The sequence below is a fragment of the Petromyzon marinus genome, chromosome 2 (assembly GCF_048934315.1).
Source record: "Petromyzon marinus isolate PM22_M1 ecotype Great Lakes invasive population chromosome 2, UKy_Petmar_22M1.pri1.0, whole genome shotgun sequence".
Classification (NCBI taxonomy): domain Eukaryota; kingdom Metazoa; phylum Chordata; class Hyperoartia; order Petromyzontiformes; family Petromyzontidae; genus Petromyzon; species Petromyzon marinus.
The window spans coordinates 11,829,463-11,848,623 of record NC_133668.1 but is presented as its reverse complement, the minus strand read 5'-3'; the positions used below and the strand labels follow the sequence as shown (position 1 = coordinate 11,848,623).

General features: G+C 46.8%; 1 protein-coding gene across 1 annotated transcript in view; it reads right to left on the bottom strand.

Annotated features, from left to right (window-relative positions):
- Positions 1–19,161, bottom strand: part of LOC116947375 (unconventional myosin-X-like) — a 53,170-nt gene that overhangs the window by 12,233 nt on the left and 21,776 nt on the right. Inside the window, exons 2-10 of the mRNA XM_032963034.2 lie at positions 18,358–18,482; positions 17,767–17,881; positions 13,319–13,425; positions 9,403–11,551; positions 9,111–9,237; positions 7,831–8,080; positions 6,861–6,956; positions 4,452–4,545; positions 4,244–4,302 (exon numbers count right to left, since the gene is read on the bottom strand). Of these exons, the coding sequence (XP_032818925.2) occupies positions 4,244–4,302; positions 4,452–4,545; positions 6,861–6,956; positions 7,831–8,080; positions 9,111–9,237; positions 9,403–11,551; positions 13,319–13,425; positions 17,767–17,881; positions 18,358–18,482 (3,122 nt within the window). The remainder of the gene's footprint in view (positions 1–4,243; positions 4,303–4,451; positions 4,546–6,860; positions 6,957–7,830; positions 8,081–9,110; positions 9,238–9,402; positions 11,552–13,318; positions 13,426–17,766; positions 17,882–18,357; positions 18,483–19,161) is intronic.

Below are 19,161 nucleotides of genomic sequence, written 5' to 3'. Positions count from 1 at the left end.
CCAGTTTAAGTCATAACTGGCTATGATGTTCCCATCCTACCACCTTCCGATGTTAGTTGTACTTTACGCCCATTTCAAACCTTGCGCTTTCACAGTCACTTCGCGCGCCAACCCCTTGGTTGTGGGTCTGCGATATTCCATTAACATGCTAATCTCTCTTTAACATGCAAATTTTCACCTGGCAGCCCTTTGATTGGTGGAAAACCAACCACCGCCAGGTTGGCTGCCCACCAGTTACATTATCATTGGCTGCTGACATTTGGGCTACGCTCATTTCAAACCCCTTATAAACAGTTCGCCTTGGCAGATAATCTCCCTTTTCCTGAAGACGAACGCTTGTGTTGCGATCAAAACGTCTGAGTTTTTGTTTAACCTATCTACGTGACTTTACCGAAAGACCCAAGAATAGGAACGTTTTTTGTTTCCACGTTTATAAAAAAAATGGCAGCTGCTGCGGTTGTCATGGAAAGTAAACTACCCAGAAATGAGCACCTTCTCACCACACCTTGCGAGCAAACAAAGAACTCAATATTAACAGACTCATGATCAAAGTACAATTCAGAAATATATAACAAACTCAAATACAACCAGAAAATAAGTAATAACAATTACCTCGAGTTTTTATATATCAAAAGCCCCCAACCCCTACTTATGAAGTTTATAAATAGCTTATAACTAAAACAACTTACTTTTATGTGTTTAGGAGCAGAACAGGCCACACAATGTAGACTTCGCATATATACCTTGCATATATATATTACACCAAAGGGAGGTTTTGGCTGTGCGTTCGCCACAGATGAAGGCTGCTTGAATTTCACCCACGCCAAATTCTCTGTCAGATAATTCGCCGAGGTAAAAAGGCAGCTTCATCAGCAGGCGCAGCTGCGAATCCTCTGAGCAGGGCTTGGCGGCGGGAGCTGACGGGCAGCAGCATCGAAGGGCAGCCGCGAGTGAGCGAGCAGCGTTTGGCTGCACGTGTCGCTACGCTGCGGCGTGAGCAGGAAGCCAGGATGTGGGCGTGCAAGCCCCCCCCCCGCCCTCCAACCCCCCCCACCCCCCCAACCCCCCCCAACATCCTCCACCCCCAACAACCCCCCCCAACACCCTCCACCTCGCCGAGTGACCACGTGGTTGCAGAGTCACGCCCAGCGTGACTCGCCGCCGTCTGAGGGCGATTCGTGGAGGCGTCTCGGCACGGGTGGGGGGCGGGGGTGGTGACCGCACTGGGCTCATGGCCAGGAAATAAACCCAGAAGCCGCCCTCCCCGGCATCTCCCGCCTGGGCCTCATGATCTGGTGGCTTGGGGCGCAAGCGCACGCGATGAAACGCTGAGTTTTATCCCAAGTGCTGATAAATACTGTGCAGAAAAAAATGGAGTGTGGAGTGTCATGTAATGTTACATCTTCACGACACATAAATGTGTGTTGCTCATAAAAATTGTGGAGTTTAAACATGCTTCAACTGTCAATTACTGCACCATGTATGTGTCCACAGTCTGCCCATTTTGAATCTTTTTTTTTAAACAGTTACCGATTCGGAGGATACACTTTACTGTGCAGGTCTTTAGATTTATAAAGGCTGAATCACATTCACCCTGATTATTACTAGTGACATCGCGGGATGTCACTGTGTAGTGCCGGCCCTAGAGAGTCATGGTGTGCGGTGCATTGACATTGCGGTTACCACTATGGTGTGGGTGTAGTACCGGTCCTAGAGGGGCTCGGTGAGCGCTGATTGATAGCACTGGATGGCACCGCGCTTGGCGTGCAGTGCCAGCCCTACAGGATAGGATGTGGGAGTGCCGACTGTAGGAATGAGGTTACTAAAGGCCATGGCACTCTGGTTGACCCGAGAGGACACGTGACTGTTTAAGTCTACAAAGGGGCCCCAATTGGGGGCTAGGGGTGGTCACGTGGTCAGAGTCCAGATCCTGCTCGAGGATTCTGGAAGGTGGTCGTGGCCAAGGGCGGAGCCAGCCACGCCGCAGATAATATAAGCCGGGTCCCCCAGAGGGATGAGCGTTGTTGTTCATCCTGAAGAAACCTTCGTCGACATTCTACGTCCTACAGAGTCGCCAACATGTGGACCTGGACCGGAGCTGTGGTCCCGGTACGTAGTAGCTAGTTACGGTGTGATGAGCGTAGTTAGCCTGGTGGTCACCACCATAGGTTGTTATTCTGTTAAGAGGCAGTTACCCCGTGTGTTGGTGTTAATAAATGTGTTGCCTCCAAAGAGTACGTCTGCGACTCGGTTGAACTCACTACGCAAGTTTAACCAAGTAGCGTCACCAGACATGGTCAATCCCGCTGCCAAATGAAGGCCTCTCAAAACCACCACAATCTCAATCCTGCGATTTAATATGAAACTGTCACATTTGGCCAAAAGTGCTAAACCCACTGAAAGTCAATGTTCACCCAATGAAAAAAGTTATTTCACTTCAGTTCTGGTGATCCGTAATGCACAAAAACAAGCAAATGCTTCTTACACTATCATTAGCTCATTATCTGACATGATACACTTACCCTACCTCACCTATTTAAGACTGTGTACAAGTTAATACTCCTAAAGGAGGTCATTTGGCACTTTCCTGATAGTGACACGATTTAAAACCTGCTATGTTTTTTTATGAAGCGGTTAGTATTCTAAAGTTTGCTAAAGCATCAACTTAATCATTCATATCAACATTTAGGCTGAGGATGGCTACAGTATTGACTTCCTTTTTAAGCCCTTGGACATTTAACAAGTTTCACAATTGGTAAAATGATTCTGTAATTTGCAAAGATGTATATTTATTGCCACATCAACGGAATTCCAATGCTGTCATTACCTCACAACATAAGCATGACTTCAACCCCCACACCACAAGGCCCTGGTCCCCACCGAGAAAAATCAGCATTGCATAGTCTAACCAGCAAGACCTCGGCATGACACGCACACACGGGGTGTCATGACGTCACGTCAGTCACCCACGCAGTAAAGCCCACGTTCATTTAATTCTGCAAAGCACGACGACTTGCATAAAAAAACACATCGAGAAATAACCAAACAATAGTTACTCATTGTTTTTTTCGATAAAGTCACATATGTAGGAATACCATAAAATTATATTAAAACAAATCAATCACGACATTTCGACCGCAACACAAGCGATCTTCATCAGGTGTAAAAAACAAATCACGGAGGTAAATACAACAAGAAGATGAGAGACGAGAATTCAACAAACCTAAGAAAAAATATGTGATGCACAACCAGTCAGGTCAACAACACAGTTAGACACTTACCTGGCAGACCACGAATTTCAGAAGAGTGCTAAATTTCGTGTTCAACCTCTGGATTGAACATACCAGCATAGACAGAGTGAACAAATATGAGGTACAAGTCAGAAATACATATACAGGGACACCAAGAGGCAAGGATGGACAGAGAAGCAAGGAAAAAAGAGTCGGATGAACAGAAGCCTTAAATAAGAAGTGAAGGTGGGGGAAGGGGCCAAAGGTGACTTCCCTTTGCAATTGTCCTAAACGTGGTGTGCCCCTTACTTGCTCCTGCCCCCTCCCCCCCACCTCTGCTGCGTTGCAGCCCGTACTTTCTCCTGCTCCTCCCCCCACTTCTACGGCTGTGCCCTTTCTCTCTGGCCCCTCCCCCCACCTTCACTTCTTATTTAAGGCTTCTGTTCATCACTCTTTTTTCCTTGCTTCTCTGTCCGTCCTTGCCTCTTGGTGTCTCTGTATATGTATTTCTGACTTGTACCTCGAATTTGTTCACTCTGTCTATGCTGGTATGTTCAATCCAGAGGTTGAACACGAAATGTAACACTCTTGTGAAATTCGTGGTCTGCCAGGTAAGTGTCTAACTGTGTTGTTGACCTGACTGGTTGTGCATCACATATTTTTTCTTAGGTTTATTGAATTCTCATCTTCTTGTTGTATTTACCTCCGTGATTTGTTTTTTACACCTGATGAAGATCGCTTGTGTTGCGGTCGAAACGTCGTGATTGATTTGTTTTAATATAATTTTATGGTATTCCTACATACATGACTTTACCGAAAAAAAACAATGAGTAATGTATGCAGTCACGAAAGCTTTAATTCTTTATCAAACAATAGTTGTAAACAAAACCAAACCTAAATAACAAACGGTATATTCAACGTTGGCGAAAAATGTGCGTCAACGTCGGTGTAAGAAAGAATTTGAATATGGAAGGCTGAAAGTAAAGACGAGTGCGGGTTAGGTGTGGCCTCACCTGTCAGGATGGTCTGCATCTGCGTAAGCCTCATCGAGTATGCCAGCCTCCAGCGAGCCCTGCAGACAGCACAACAGAACCCTTCAACACACAATTACAAATAACCCAATAAGCGACTTTCAGGTTATGTCGGCTTGTACCATTGGAAGGGTGTGTCAAGTGATGCCGGCTTTAAAAAACACAAAGACACTTGTGAGTGAACTGGTACCAGGGCTGAGTTGGGGTCAGACGACTCCTGGAACATTTTCTGGAGTTGATCTTCCGTGGCGCCTCGCACTCGTTCCAGGAGGCCGAGCCACCGACTGCGTCGAGACAAAAAAAGGTTGAGGAAAGAGATTACGAGAGAGGGAACTTGAGAGAGTGGGGGAGAGGGAGAAATTAAGCAAAGTAAAAAAAGAGAGCAGGAATGTTTTTTTGTGTGGATAATCCAATATGAGGTGTTTATAAGCAAAGGGAGCAGAGGAAGGGACTGTTCTTGGCTAATCCCTGGAATGAGGCTGTGAATGGTACACAGATGGCCAGGATGCACCGTACGTCCACCACATGGAGTGGAGTAACACAGAGTACTGCGGGGGCAGAGACCAATCCTGCAGTCCCTGAATGCACAAAGTACAAAGTGATAGTTATTTCATTTTCTAAATCTTTGGCACTGAAACAACTGGAGTGTGACTGGATCACACCGCAGCAAGTGAAAGCACAATTAAATTTGCTTCGCTACTCCAACTTGCAAAAGTTTTTATTTTATACATTTAATTTTTGTTATATAGTCATTGAAAAAAAAGTCAGAAGGCTTATTAAATGGAACTAGACCAGCATTAGTCTAGTTAAGGGCTTTCAGCATCCTTTCTCAAAGACTATCTTTTTCATCATCTCACCTAAATAAAAGTTCCTATAATAGACAACAAATACATTGCGTTTGTTTAAATAGTATGCACTCAATAGTAAATATATTTTATTTTAATTAAAGTTTTTTGGACTTCCAGTTGGCTAACCCAGATTTGTTATGTATAGTTTTACACTTCAAAAGTCTAGACTTCTTGACACTGAAGAGAAGTGGAAATTGCAACGTTAGAAATTTCAACTGACAAAGACACAAAATGCAAGCGGTTTTGTTTATATAATAAATCTCCGAGAAGGCTGTGGTCAAAGAATGGTGTGTACTTTGTGTTCCTGGCTCAGCAGGGGGTAATCAGTCACAGAAACATGGAGGTGTGGGTAGGACATCATAATGTGCCTTTCCTGTTCTGGCATGTGGTACACCACTGTGTAGTAGGGACCACTGAAAAGCCAGACACACAGGCCAGTACAACTGGTTCCCTGTGTGTCAAACACCGTCAAGCAAACGCATCATGAAAACCATCAGCACAGATTGCACTAACATGCAATTTGTCAGGAAAGAAGCAAATCATAAGCGTTTTTTAAGAATTAGATTTTGACTTAACCAGATTCACTAATGGCGCTTTGACCTACGGGACATGAATCCAATTTTTCTAATTAAAAACAGTAAACATTATGTTACAACTCTTTGCTTCTTTCGATAAAGTCACGTAGAAAATAAAACAATAATAGAATACGACGTTTCGGTTGCAACACAAGCAACCATCATCAGGTAAGAATGAATGATAAAACACAGACACGGGAACAGCATAGGCAGACACATATGCAGAGAGAGAGAGACACACACAAAGACACACAACGATTCTGTGCCGAGGCCTTAAACAGGGAGAGGACTGGGGAGGCGGGACCAGCCGACAAACAAGGGGACAAAGAGGGAGCAGTGTGGAATTCCGGACCACAGTGGCCAGAGGAGAGAATGGTTTAAAGCAGGGGTGGGGAACCTTTTTTCTGCCAAGGGCCATTTGGATATTTATAACATCATTCGCGGGCCATACAAAATTATCAACTTAAAAATTAGCCCGTTATATTTGGTCAAACATTTAATTAACTCACCCCTAATGTGATGACTGGAACTGCTTCTCTTTGGTGAGGCGTGTGATGATGTTAGCGGGTATTGATGATGTTGCTACTCGCAACTGCTTTTCCAGGTTTGCTCCTAGATTTATTGAATTTCGAGTCCTGCCTGCGGTTGCCTTGGCAGGGCCACACCAAATGATTTCGCGAGCCTTATACGGCCCGCGGGCCGGACATTCCCCACCCCTGGTTTACAGCAAGAAAACCGAAAGTTTGAGAAAGCAATTTTAAGTAAAATTAAGAAGTGTAATGCAATGCAACACAGAGGGTCAGTTAACACAGAGTTAACGCATAGCCTGGTTGATTAACGTTCTTCCAAAAATTGCTAAATTAGAAGTCAAGTGTGATAAAACACAGACACCGAAACAGCATAGGCAGGAAAGCCTATTCTCAAGATGCCCTGTGCCTGAAGTGATAGTTTGTTCAAAACTCTGCATGGAACACCATGCTGTGTTGAAAACACTTGTGTGTCAGCAAAGAGTCTTGGCAATCTTTGTGGCCCAGAATAAGCTTCAAAGCATTTTTCTCCGATGGCAAAATTTATATACTTGAGCAGCAATGCCCAGCTGCAGGAGGCATCTCATGAAAGCAGCAACAACCAAAACTATTGGCAGCCCGTCAGCGTGTCCGTCGGTTGCAACTGCACCTGGCATCCTCTTGGGATGGAGCGCGCAGGCGGTAGGTGCGATCCTCCGTTATGACGTCGAAGCAGTTCTCCCTGTGCTCGTCACCAGACACCTCCCTGCAGACACAGACCAAGAGTGAGTTGCGTGGAACAGGCAGAAGCCATCGGCAGCGCACGTTCATCTCACTTGTGACCCATTAAACACTGTAATCGAATATTAATGTCTGGCTTTAAAATTATCTGACGGTGTACTTCATTCTTGTATTCACTCTATGAAATAATGACTTATGATTTTATCCAATTATCTGTGTAAGCCCTTACTGGAAGTCAAGTTCCTTTTTCAAGGTGATAGTTTGTTAAAAAGGAGGAAACGAACACTCATCATACGAGATGGACTGATTCTACGGTTGTACTGCCATCTCCTGTTTATCCTGCAGCCCAAGCCTACAACACGTGGTATTCCCAGGCAGTCGGCCAATGCAATTACTAACCAGATTCAACTATGCTTCGTTTTCAAGATCTGATCAGATCAGGCATTTTAAGGTTGATCCCATTGTAGGCAAACACCGAAGTGCACACAAAAGTGTACACTTCAGTGTTATTATGTAAGAAACATTAAATTCAGAACAAGTGAAATATAAGTACACTTAACAAAACATTAATTGATTCAGAATTTTTCTCCTAAATTCATTCAATCGACCTTAATCACATGGAACTTTTCGCCTTCAAACCCTTTGTTGGTTTAAAACTCAAAATAAAGAACCTCTCTAATTTTGACTACACACATTGCATGTTAAAAAGACAGAAGTGAAAGCAGAAATGTATGTTAGATGCCACCAGCACAGCCCAATGTGGAATAATAACTCACAGGAGGCCCTGGGAACACAGAGTGCGTCCATGTGAAGCCACGTGACCTACCAGGGCTGCCTGAAATGGCGTGGGGGAGTGCGTGGGAGTGCGTGGGAGTGCGGGCGGACTCAGGGGACCTGACCTCACAGACGCGAGATCGATGGTACCGCGCTGCCTCTCCTCACGATCACTGTCGTAGTATGCCAGGCCGGAGGGCCGCAGCACGAACCAGCGGCGCTTCCAGCTGCGGCGAGCAAGGCGCAGTGGTGGCCGCCCCTGTCCCTGCTTGTCCAGCCACCCGGACAGCGTGGCCTCCTGGCGCGTGCGGAACCACGTGAAGGTGCCCTCGCTCAGCACGCACCATCGCCGCTTCCACGCAGCCGCCAGGCTCTCTGCTCAGGGGCATCGGCCGGCACCAGGTGTCAAACTCACGCGATTTCGCTACGATTCATCTGCTAGCATTCAGGGTTAGTTAATCGTTTTCAGATAAACGTTCAGCAGGTGAAATGTTGTTTCATACTGACAAGTTTCTATCTTGCATCAGCTGGCCAATTTTACAATTGTCTTATTCTGTGATCCTCCAAAATAACATTTCGAAGTACTTATTTAATGATGTCCATTATTTATTCCGTTTGCTCCAGAAACATTTTTTCCAGTACTTCCTCTTATTATTATTATCTAATTGTTATGTTTGGCTTATTTGGCCCATTTCATATTTTTACTCTTCATCAGACATGTTAGTAAGAGGACGTAAACAAACAAAATTCAGTGAAATAAACTGGATTCACTATAGCACAAGATGATAACTACACCACTCATCGATATGTGCACAGACATACGTGTACGTTGCACCCACACAAATAAACACATTTACACTACAACTACAAAGCCATTCTGATCTGAAGGGATGGGTCAACACACCCATTTGCCAACATTCTTTCTCAACGTGAGATAACAATCATACCTTGACATTTACTGCATGAAAGTTGATTGTTTTCTTCTCGAGTACATTTCAGTTGGTGACACTGACAGGTGTTCCCTGGGACTGCTATGCTTGCACGCTCATGCACGTGTATGTGCGTGCGATTTGCGCATGCAAGCCTAACAGTGTCAGGCAGCACATACATACGGGTGTGTATGTGCAAGACGAACTGTGCCAGGAAACACACGATTTGCGTGTGTGCATGTGTGCAGGCATAGCAGTGCCAGGGAACACACACACATTGGTGTATGTGGGTGTGTGTGTGTGTACTGGGGAGTGGTAGTAAAGTGGTTGCCAGCAGCCCGAGTGCGATTTCTGCTCACAGCCAACATTGGTGACAGATATCTGGACTGGTGCTGGGCCTCCCGTAGGTTGACTCAGCCTAAAATGTGTACCTCGTGTGGTGTTTGTTGCGTGTGTGCCTGCTTGTGCGTGTTCACCCTGGAGAGAGAGGAAACCCTGGTGGAAGGGGGCACCGATGCTGCTGTAGACAGACTCGTCCTGCAGTGTGGACTCTTCGTCCGACACGCCGCTGCCTCGCGCCACGCACTCCCCCTCACTCTCAAACTGGGTAAATGCACGCACAATGTCCACAACATTGCTGCATTCATGACAGGTGTTAGTGCATGATTTATATAAGCCAGGGCACTCGCTTGCAGTGCCGTGGTATAAATGGCGCTTTAATTTACACTTATGCAAGCACCATATTTTAGAGAGCTTTTTAAGACTCACCGATGACAACTGTTCCCCTGGGTTGCCCCATCCTGTGGCCGAGTTATTTCGGGAGAAATCCTCTCTGAAGCTCTCCTGGTCCGTGCACATGCTGTTACGGTACAGTTCCCCTTTGCAGCTCCTGTTTTGGGTATCCGTTACACTGGGTGAGATTAAGGCGTCCTTAATGCCTTCCCTCTCAAAAGCCGAAACGTTTCCCTTCGCCGTTCCTTCGGAGCTTCCCCTGGCTCTGGCGGACTTGGTGCCAGAGCCGAAGGAGAAGCGATAGGTGCAGTCCAGCGTCACCGGCCGACTGCTCTGCGGCACCTGAAACGTGGTGCTGCAAGTGAACACTGTATCGTGGTTCTCCACCGTAGAGTAAACGTTCTCCTCGTCCGGGTTCGTGTGGGGGGAGCCCGGCTCGGTGGAAGCTTCGCTGCTCTTGTCTGCCGGGTCGGCGGGGCGATTGCTGAAGAATCCAGAGTCGCTCACTCGCTTGTTGTCCACCATGGCATACTGGACGAGGGGGTTGCATGTGGCGGGGGTCACTGCGGTCAGTGGTGGCACCATCTCGTACACGTGGGTTTGGGACTCTAGTTCGGATGCCAGCTCATACCAGTACGGGGCGCTGGGCACAACTGCAGCGTCACAGGCTCGGGGCGAGGAGGCTGGAGACGCTGCCGCTTTGGCAATGCCGACATCCATCGTTTCGTTTGCGTAAAGCTGCTCTTCAGAAGAAAAGTCCACCTCGCTACAAGTGTGAGCGCCGCTCGTTCGTTGATCGCTCAGCTGCTCGACCACATCCAATCTGATAGCCGTGGGCTTCGACAGCAAGGCGGCATCACGGTACAGCACCTCCTCCTCAGCTCCAAAACCCTCGTCCTCATCCTCATTTCTGCCAGTTTCATTAACAGCGGTGGATGCTCCACGTGCGGCAGGTGTTGTCAGCTCAAGCTCTGGGATTTCAGCATACTCGTTCTCCAGCGGTCCCTCGTTTTCCTGATGCAAGCCCTGGTCATTTCCGGTGACTTCTGTGGCGAAAATGGACTTGCTGCCCTGTCGAACAGGCAAAGGTGGACACACAGCCTGTGCTACGTTTCCTTCAAGGGACTCTTCAATGCTGTGGAGGATGTCGTCAAAGCGCAGAGACTCCAAAAACTCGTGGCCTGCCCTGGTGGCCTCGGCGTCAAGCCACATGGCCTCCTCTGCACCCAGCAGTGGGGGGCCATGCTCCTCTGAACTGTATGGTGAGACCACTTCAGTCTGCCCACCAGCAGAGCATTGCTCCTGCTCGCCGCAAGTCTCGGATATGTTCTGCGATCCAGTGGCGATGGGTTGAATGTCAGGAAAACATTCAGTGCAATGCGGCAGTGCCACATTGACCTGCAAAAGTTCATCAAATGCTTTGGTAACGTCAACATCTAAACCTGTTTGATTACATTGCACTTCCGAAATTGTGCCTGTAAGTGGCTGGGCCATCGGTTCCTTGTCAAGAGGCAACTCTAACAAGTGGAACTCTTCAGCTTGTTTCATGTGCAGCATATCTGGAAAAGCTAAGGTACCATCCTCATGACAACTGTCAGAAACCCTTGTAATCACAGTATCATCCTTCTGCACCACATTCAGGTTTAGGTCATTTGCAGAGCCAATAAAGATACCAAACTCTGCCAACTCATCAGATTGCCCTGACCCACCAATGTCTGTTTGAAAAGTGTCAGTGGCCATTTCTCTTGCAGGCAACACCAAGTGGTTTTTATGACTTCTCAAGTACACGGATTCATGGTCAGTAGTCAATACTTCTGGGACAGGACTTTCCTCCATTCTTAACACCGTGGCTTCCTCCACGCCTTCAATGGCGAGCGACTCTGTACCTGTGTGAGAGGTTTTGGTGTTGTCATTGAGTTCAATAGGAATGTTCTCATCCGTCAGGACGGATGGCGTTGTAATCTCTGCTGTGCCTGGATAATCCAGCCTGGCTGGGCTTGGCGGACACGCAAACTCCACGCCCGGTATGGAGGCGACACATGGAGTCAAGCAGCAGGGAGGGATGGCGCTTGTCCCTGGGAAGGCGCTGGTGGCTGTGAGCAGCAAGTAGCGCCTCCGCCAACGGTGGGTGCGGTAGCTCCTCTGAATGGTCAGCACACTCTGCAGCACCGTCCTGTACCACTTCCTGCATCGCAGGGAATCACAAGCAACCCAAACAATAGCAAAACACTAAATCAACTGTATTGTATAAATGAATAGCCTTAAAATAGGAGTTTTTTTTCACGTGACTAAATGACACCCAAAAAACACATTGATTACATTTTAAACTAGATTCGAAGCTTTTGTGACTGCAGGAATTACTCTGATTCTTTCGGCAAAGTCACGTAGAAAATAAAATAAGATAATAATAGAATACGACGTTTTCGATTGCAACACAAGCAACCATCATCAGGTAAGAATGAATGATAAAACACAGACACAGAAACAACATAGGCGAACACACATGCAGTGAGAGACACACAAAGACACACCGAGCAAGACACACACCAAGACTTCTTAATTTTACTAAATTTGCTTTCTCAAACTTTAGATTTTCTTGCTCTAAACCACTGTCTCTCCTCCGGCCGCTGTGGTCCGGAATTCCACACTGCTCCCTCCTTGTCCCCTCGTTTAGTCTGCTGGTCCCCGTATTTGTCCGCCTCCACAGTCCTCTCTCTACCCCGGCCCCTCCCCCCCTCTCTATTTAAGGCCTGGGCACAGATTCGTTGTCCTTCTGTTTGTCTTGGTGTGTGCCTCTCTCTGCATGTGTGTCTGCCTTATGTTGTTTCCGTGTCTGTGTTCTATCATTCATTCTTTCCTGATGGTTGCTTGTGTTGCAATCGAAACGTCGTATTCTATTATTTGATTTTATTTTCTACGTACATTTTAAACATTGGCTCTTCAATATAACTGCGGCAAATACTCTTCTTTATATTAGCCCTTAATTAAAACGTCTTTAAATATATACTTAACAACTCCCACAGGCGTATATGGCAATACACATCCCGCGAACAGTAGACCGATATAATTGCTGTGCAAGCTATGACACGACCACGGCGTCTTCTTTGGGATAACCAGGCAGCTGAGGGCTCCGGCCCCACCAACACAACTGCTTGCCTTTGCCCAGGGCAAAACAATCCAACAAACACCTGTGCACATTTTCAGGCTGTGTTGACGCTTCTATTTTGTTCAGAATGAGTGCATGTCTGCAACAACTGCAACAACTCAAATGCTACGTTGTCATAATGGTGCCAATTATTTAAAAGCCCTTGTGGTGAGGAGATATATTTCCATTTGGTTGCAGGTAATGTTGTTCGAAAATACAGACAGTATATGAGTAACAAAGGTTTTTTTGGCAGTGGATTGTTCGTATTAAAACTTATATTCAGGTCGCAAAGTGTTATGGGGTTAACCTACAACACTTGGCAGGCACAACATTTTTAGTCCAAACGGGGAGCTGCAGTGGTGCAATGGTTAACATACATATTAACATACATATTCTTGGTTCTTTCAGTAAAGTCACGTAGAAGGGAAATAATAAAATAATAAAAATATTAAAAATCTACATCAGGTGTAATGATGATTGCTTGTGTTGTGACTTTACCGAAAGAACCAAGAATATGAATATGAATCCCTGCAGTCACGAAAGCTTTAAATCAAAGGTTAATATACTTGTTTTAATAATCCTTCCGGTGAAGTAGTTGATACACAGGGCACATTTCCTAAAACCAAACACATTGTGGCATCGAGTAAAGCAGAATTCCCACCAAATGAAATACGTGGGGACCTGTGAAATAAACTCCCAGCAGAAAACCAATGTGGGTGGGGCTGTGAAACTATAACTGCGGCGGGTGCCCATCTGTTGGTCTGGACACGTGGGCATGAGCGCCGCCAAACAGTGCGGGGCCCTCACCGTGTGGCGTAGCCGAGCGCGTGGGCACGGATGACTGTGGCCGCCCTGTGCCGCTCCTCGTTGCGTTGTCGCTCCAGATCCCGCTCCAAACCCTCATGCATAAACACCTGCTCCAGCAACAGCACGCACAGCAACAACGATCCCCCGTCTATTAAGCTTTGAATTTGAATAGACTGCTGCAGCAACTGCTGTTAGCAGGAATATGTGAAAGCTGACACAGCGAATGAGGGGGTGGTGTGGCCAGCACGGTGCCTCGCCACCTTTGTCTCCCCATTGTTGATATTTACACACCCCGCCAAATACTCTTTTAAGGCTGATTCGACCAAAGGGAGGCCCAGGATAGGTTCAGCGATTGATGTTAGCCATGAGCGGGAACAAATTCAGGTCGTTGAGTTCAAAGTGCAGCGAGCTAACCAATACACACTACATGCATGTGCACACACGCATGCATATGTATGCACCCATATATGTGTAGTGAGTGGGAATGTCACTCTGTGGTGCCGGGCCTGCGAGGCCACGGCGGGATGTGTACTGTTGTGTGTACACCCCAGGGACACGGGGTGTAGTACCAGCCCTAGTGGGGGCTTGGGTGAGTGCTGGTTAAGCACGGCGGCACCACGCACAGCGTGCGGTGCGGGCTCCCGTTGAGAGAGTGTCACAGCCAGCTAGGGTTACGTTGGGGCCATTATACTCTGGCTGACCTGGGGACATGTGACCGGATGATACTGGAGTGGGGAGGGCCGCGGGAGGTAATTACAGGGGAGTCAACCTACAGTGCGAATGCACTAGTGACCATGGGAGGTAATGACAGGAGTGTCAGCTGTGAGTGTGAAGGGACTGGTGGCTATGGGAATGATCGAGAAGGGAGCGCGGTCAGGTGACGGAAGAGGACGGTAGAATCTGCTGGTGGAGCGAGCGTCCAGAGTCAGCGAGAAGGTTCGGGAAAGGGGGCATGACCTCGGTCCGTATGCAAGAAAAAAGCGCAGGAGACTCGGGGCTGTTGCAGTGGGGTCTCCGCCTGTGTCAAGTGAACGTGTCTTCAATAAAGAGCCATCTCAAGAAAAGTGTGTCAAGTCGTCTTTACATATGCACACATGCAAACAAACATGTACGCATATACAAACGCATGTACACACACAAGTTTTCAGGCACCAGTATACAAAGCGCAATTACAAAACAATAATGACCAATTACATAAAACCTTCATGTATGCATTATTTTGTGTTTGTAGAACTACATCAATAGTTTTAAAATAGAAAATCCGAGTCTTAAAGACAAATAACAGAGGCCACAAGTTCATTTAATAGTCTGAGGCCACCCCAGATGAAGTCATCCTGGCCTGGGGAATGCTGTAGCCTAATTGGAGTGAAACACGATCATTACTAATGACGAGCGGTGCCTAGGAGGGCCGCCGCATCCGCTCCTCATGCATACCGGCTCTAAAAACCTGCCAGCCGGTGCTTCTGTAGGAGTTAAAATTAATGACAAAAAACATACTGGACACAAATGCCAAAAACTCTTTATATGATCTCCAGTGATATGCTCAAAGCTCTCTGAAGTAAAATCTGTGCACAAACATGCTTGTAATCAATCCTTGGCATCAAAGACAAAGACCACCCCCCCCTCCCCACATAGCCTTAACAGACTGTTCTGTTGGGGCAAGTTAGCGAGCATCTATGAAGGCCGATACAAAACACGAGGGGGTGGGATTGCCAGCACTAATTTGAGGCCGAATCGACCTAGGGGAGGCCCAGGACGCGTTCAGATAATCGTCACTGGTATTGGCTACGAGCAGAAATTGACTTGGGTCGCTGGGTTTATAGCGCAGCACCCTAACCGCTATACTACCACTCCCTCGCAATCCTTGCCATCTCCCCCCTCCTACACACGCATTCAGCACAAAGTACTTTACTGTGTAGCACACAATGGGAACTGGCTTCCCTTTTAGGGTCACAATTCCGGTGATGACAGACCATGTTTTGCCAAACACACAATAAAAATGTACTGGCAATGTGTGCCCTCTCATTGGAAATTGAGGCACTTATGGGAAATCACACAGGCTGAGTAAGCCTTTATTAACCACACTGACAACCCAGGGCACAGCACAAAACACAGAAAATAGAAGAAACATAGGTGAAAAAACATACAAAAATGTTTCCATCAAATGCACTTATTACAATTTAGCTTCTGAACCTATTTCCTTTAGACCACACAGAGTGGCAATGTAACATGATAGGGATGCTTTCCAAAGGCTGGAATATTGTCACATGATGCCAGCTGGCTTTGCAACTCAGTGTAGGTACCAATGTGATTTTTTCACACCTCAGGCATGACCTGTCATGCCTTTGCTGCCATCCCCTCATTTCCTGTCTCGCAAAGGCTGCTGGGCTTCTTCTGCCAAGAGGTTTAACAATTTGAAAAAAAAATCTTCCTGCAGCAGAAGACACATTTATAGCATTTCCTCGAGAACCCTGGCTTACACAACATTTAATTGTATTATGTTGAGATTAAGCATGTACAAATTCACCACAAATGTGGACTCTCCTGAAAATTGGGATATTTAAGTGGTGGTCATGGTTAAAAGCATATTCCCCTGTCTGGGAAACACAGTTGTGCAGATGCACAGGAGTGTACATGACCAATCTTACATCACATACAGTGAGGGAAAAAAGTATTTGATCCCCTGCTGATTTTGTACGTTTGCCCACTGACAAATAAATGATCAGTCTATAATTTTAATGGTAGGTTTACTTGAACAGTGAGAGACAGAATAACAACAACAAAAATCCAGAAAACCGCATGTCAAAAATGTTATAAATTGATTTGCATTTTAATGAGGGAAATAAGTATTTTTCTTGAGCAGGGGGACCTTGCGGGCGCTGCAGGATTTCAGACCTTCACGGCGTAGTGTGTTACCAATTGTTTTCTTGGTGACTAAGATCCTCCCGTGTAGTTCTGGGCTGATTCCTCACCGTTCTCATGATCATTGCAACTCCACGAGGTGAGATCTTGCATGGAGCCCCAGGCCGAGGGAGATTGACAGTTCTTTTGTGTTTCTTCCATTTGCGAATAATTGCACCAACTGTTGTCACCTTCTCACCAAGCTGTTTGGCAATGGTCTTGTAGCCCATTCCAGCCTTGTGTAGGTCTACAATCTTGTCCCTGACATCCTTGGAGAGCTCTTTGGTCTTGGCCATGGTGGAGAGTTTGGAATCTGATTGATTGATTGCTTCTGTGGACAGGTGTCTTTTATACAGGTAACAAGCTGAGATTAGGAGCACTCCCTTTGAGTGCTCCTAATCTCTGGGATCCAGAAATCTTTCTGATTGAGAGGAGGTCAAATACTTATTTCCCTCATTAAAATGCAAATCAATTTATAACATTTTTGGCATGCGTTTTTCTGGATTTTGTTGTTGTTATTCTGTCTCTCACTGTCCAAATAAACCTACCATTAAAATTATAGACTGATCATTCTTTGTCAGTGGGTAAACGTAGAAAATCAGCAGGGGATCAAATACTTTTTTCCCTCACTGTAAGTGGGTGTGTGTTCTCCTTTGCGAACATGCAATCCTTTGCATCCCTGTATGTGCGCGTGTGGTGTTGGCCGCCCAACCCCATGCGTACCGTGCCGGGCTTCACAGGTGCTCGCTAACATCACTTGCACAAACAATCTGTTAAGGCTATATGGGGATCTTTGTATGTCCCTATGTATGTGTGTCCCCATGTATGCGTCTCCGTATGTGTGTGTAGTGAGTCCAACTGAGTCGCAGACGTTGTCTTGGGAGCAACACTATTTATTACATCAACTTAACACAACATAACGTAACCTACACTCGGGTGTTGAACGCCCATCTAACCACGCTACGGCAGAACTAGACACGGTCCCGCTATCCCAGTCCGGATCACGAGCTGGGTCCCGGACCGCATGGCTAGAGGCTTCTTCAACCCGACGTGGATCTTCTTCACCAACAACCCGAAGAACCCCGAGCCCCTTACGGGGCCCCCGTTATATCGGCCCGGGCTGGGGCTGGTTCCGCCCCTCGCCCCGCCCACCTTCTAGATCTCTCAAGCTCTTTCCCGAAGGCTCCCGAGAGCTCCTCTATACCACGTGACCACCCAGCGGCCCCCATCCACCGGTGGCCCCCCTCCAATATTATCCGGTCATGTGTCAGCAGGTCAACTAGCGAATCATGCCCCAACGTAACCCTGGCTGGCTGATACTCTCTCTCGCTTCCTCACCGGGAGCCCGCACCGCACACACTGTACTTGGTGCCTCCGCGCTGATCAGCGCTCACCCAAGCCCCGCTAGGGCTGGTACTCCGCCCAGTAACCGGGCTGCACATAATGACAACATATTATCTGCCGTGGCCTCGACAGCCCGGCACCACACAGTGAAATTCACAGTCACTACATGTGTGTGCGTGTCCACATTTGCAATGCTACCTTACCCTGCTCTTGCCAAGCTGCCACTGTGTTTCCGAACTGTCATAAACGCGCAGGAACGAGACACAGCGGCTCCTCGTGTCCTCCGGCAGCGCTAGCTTCCTCATCAGCACGCGATATCTGTGCTCGACATCGCACCACACATGCACACAATTTCTACTGTGATATAAATGCGAGTGACATAATCACGATTTTATAAGCAACTCACAACAATGTTTCTCAAAGAGACATAATACTCAGATATTTCAGGTTTGAACAAGAAGTACTCCATCAATAATGGAACGGCTAAACCGATATTGCAAGAAGACATTAGCAAATCACACATCAGAATGGGAATCAGAAAATTAGCCGTGTTTTTGCCTAACTTACACAAGTGAAATGCACAAAATGCAGAAACCATTACAACTGTTGCTTCCACCATTGCAACCAAACACAATTTTATCCTTAGAAGAAGAAACATACATGAATCTATATTTTGTTAAGGTAACAGATACATTTTATAATGCTTGATTTTTTAAATGGTTTTTGTGTTTTGCTAAACAAAGCTGGAGGTCGGTCCTACAGGTGTGTGCTGTCCAGGCTATCTGCATGCGTACCTGTTGTGAAATTCGTGGACGTCTCTTCGAGCTGGGAAGCCGGCCTGGCGCAGATGCACCATGCCCAGCACGCCAGAAAAGCGCAGCTGGCCCAGCACGCTCGCCTGGTCAAACTGCTCTGGCATCTGCCAAGAAAGACACCGATGGGGAGAACACACACACACAACTTTCAGAAGGAGACAAAGACCCTCTGTGAACCATGCAGGCTGGGTGGCCAGAACCACACGTGGTTGCCTTTGTCTGCCCAGGGCTGATGTTGACCAACACCACCGGATGTAAAAAGCTCATTTTAGGACGAGTCAAACCAAGCAAGGTCCAGGCTAGGTACTACATCACATAACACTGCAGATGTCCATGGCTAGCAAACGAAAGACTACAGTGAAGGCCACTATTACTACACACCCACAGCACATAGCACAGAGCAGAGGCATGACACATAAAAATAAGCATGACACACAAAAACAAGTACACACAGTACCATAACCATATACCCCCCCCCCCGCCCGCAATACCACACCATATACATGCAGCCACACACGGCCACACATATGCCCACACACAGCAATACACACACATGTAGCATACACACGTTTCAAGGTTGGACAAAATGTCATCTGAGCAGTGTTAGGATTTGAACCGAAATAAAAAAAAATGGTTGAAGTGTTTAACATATTAATTATTCGTCTCAATAAATAAATAAATGCATACAATATACATCATTATGATTCAGAAATGGCGACATTAGTATTGAGGGGAAACAATAGTACAAGCGACTGGCACAATGCCCTATGAATCTGGCGACCC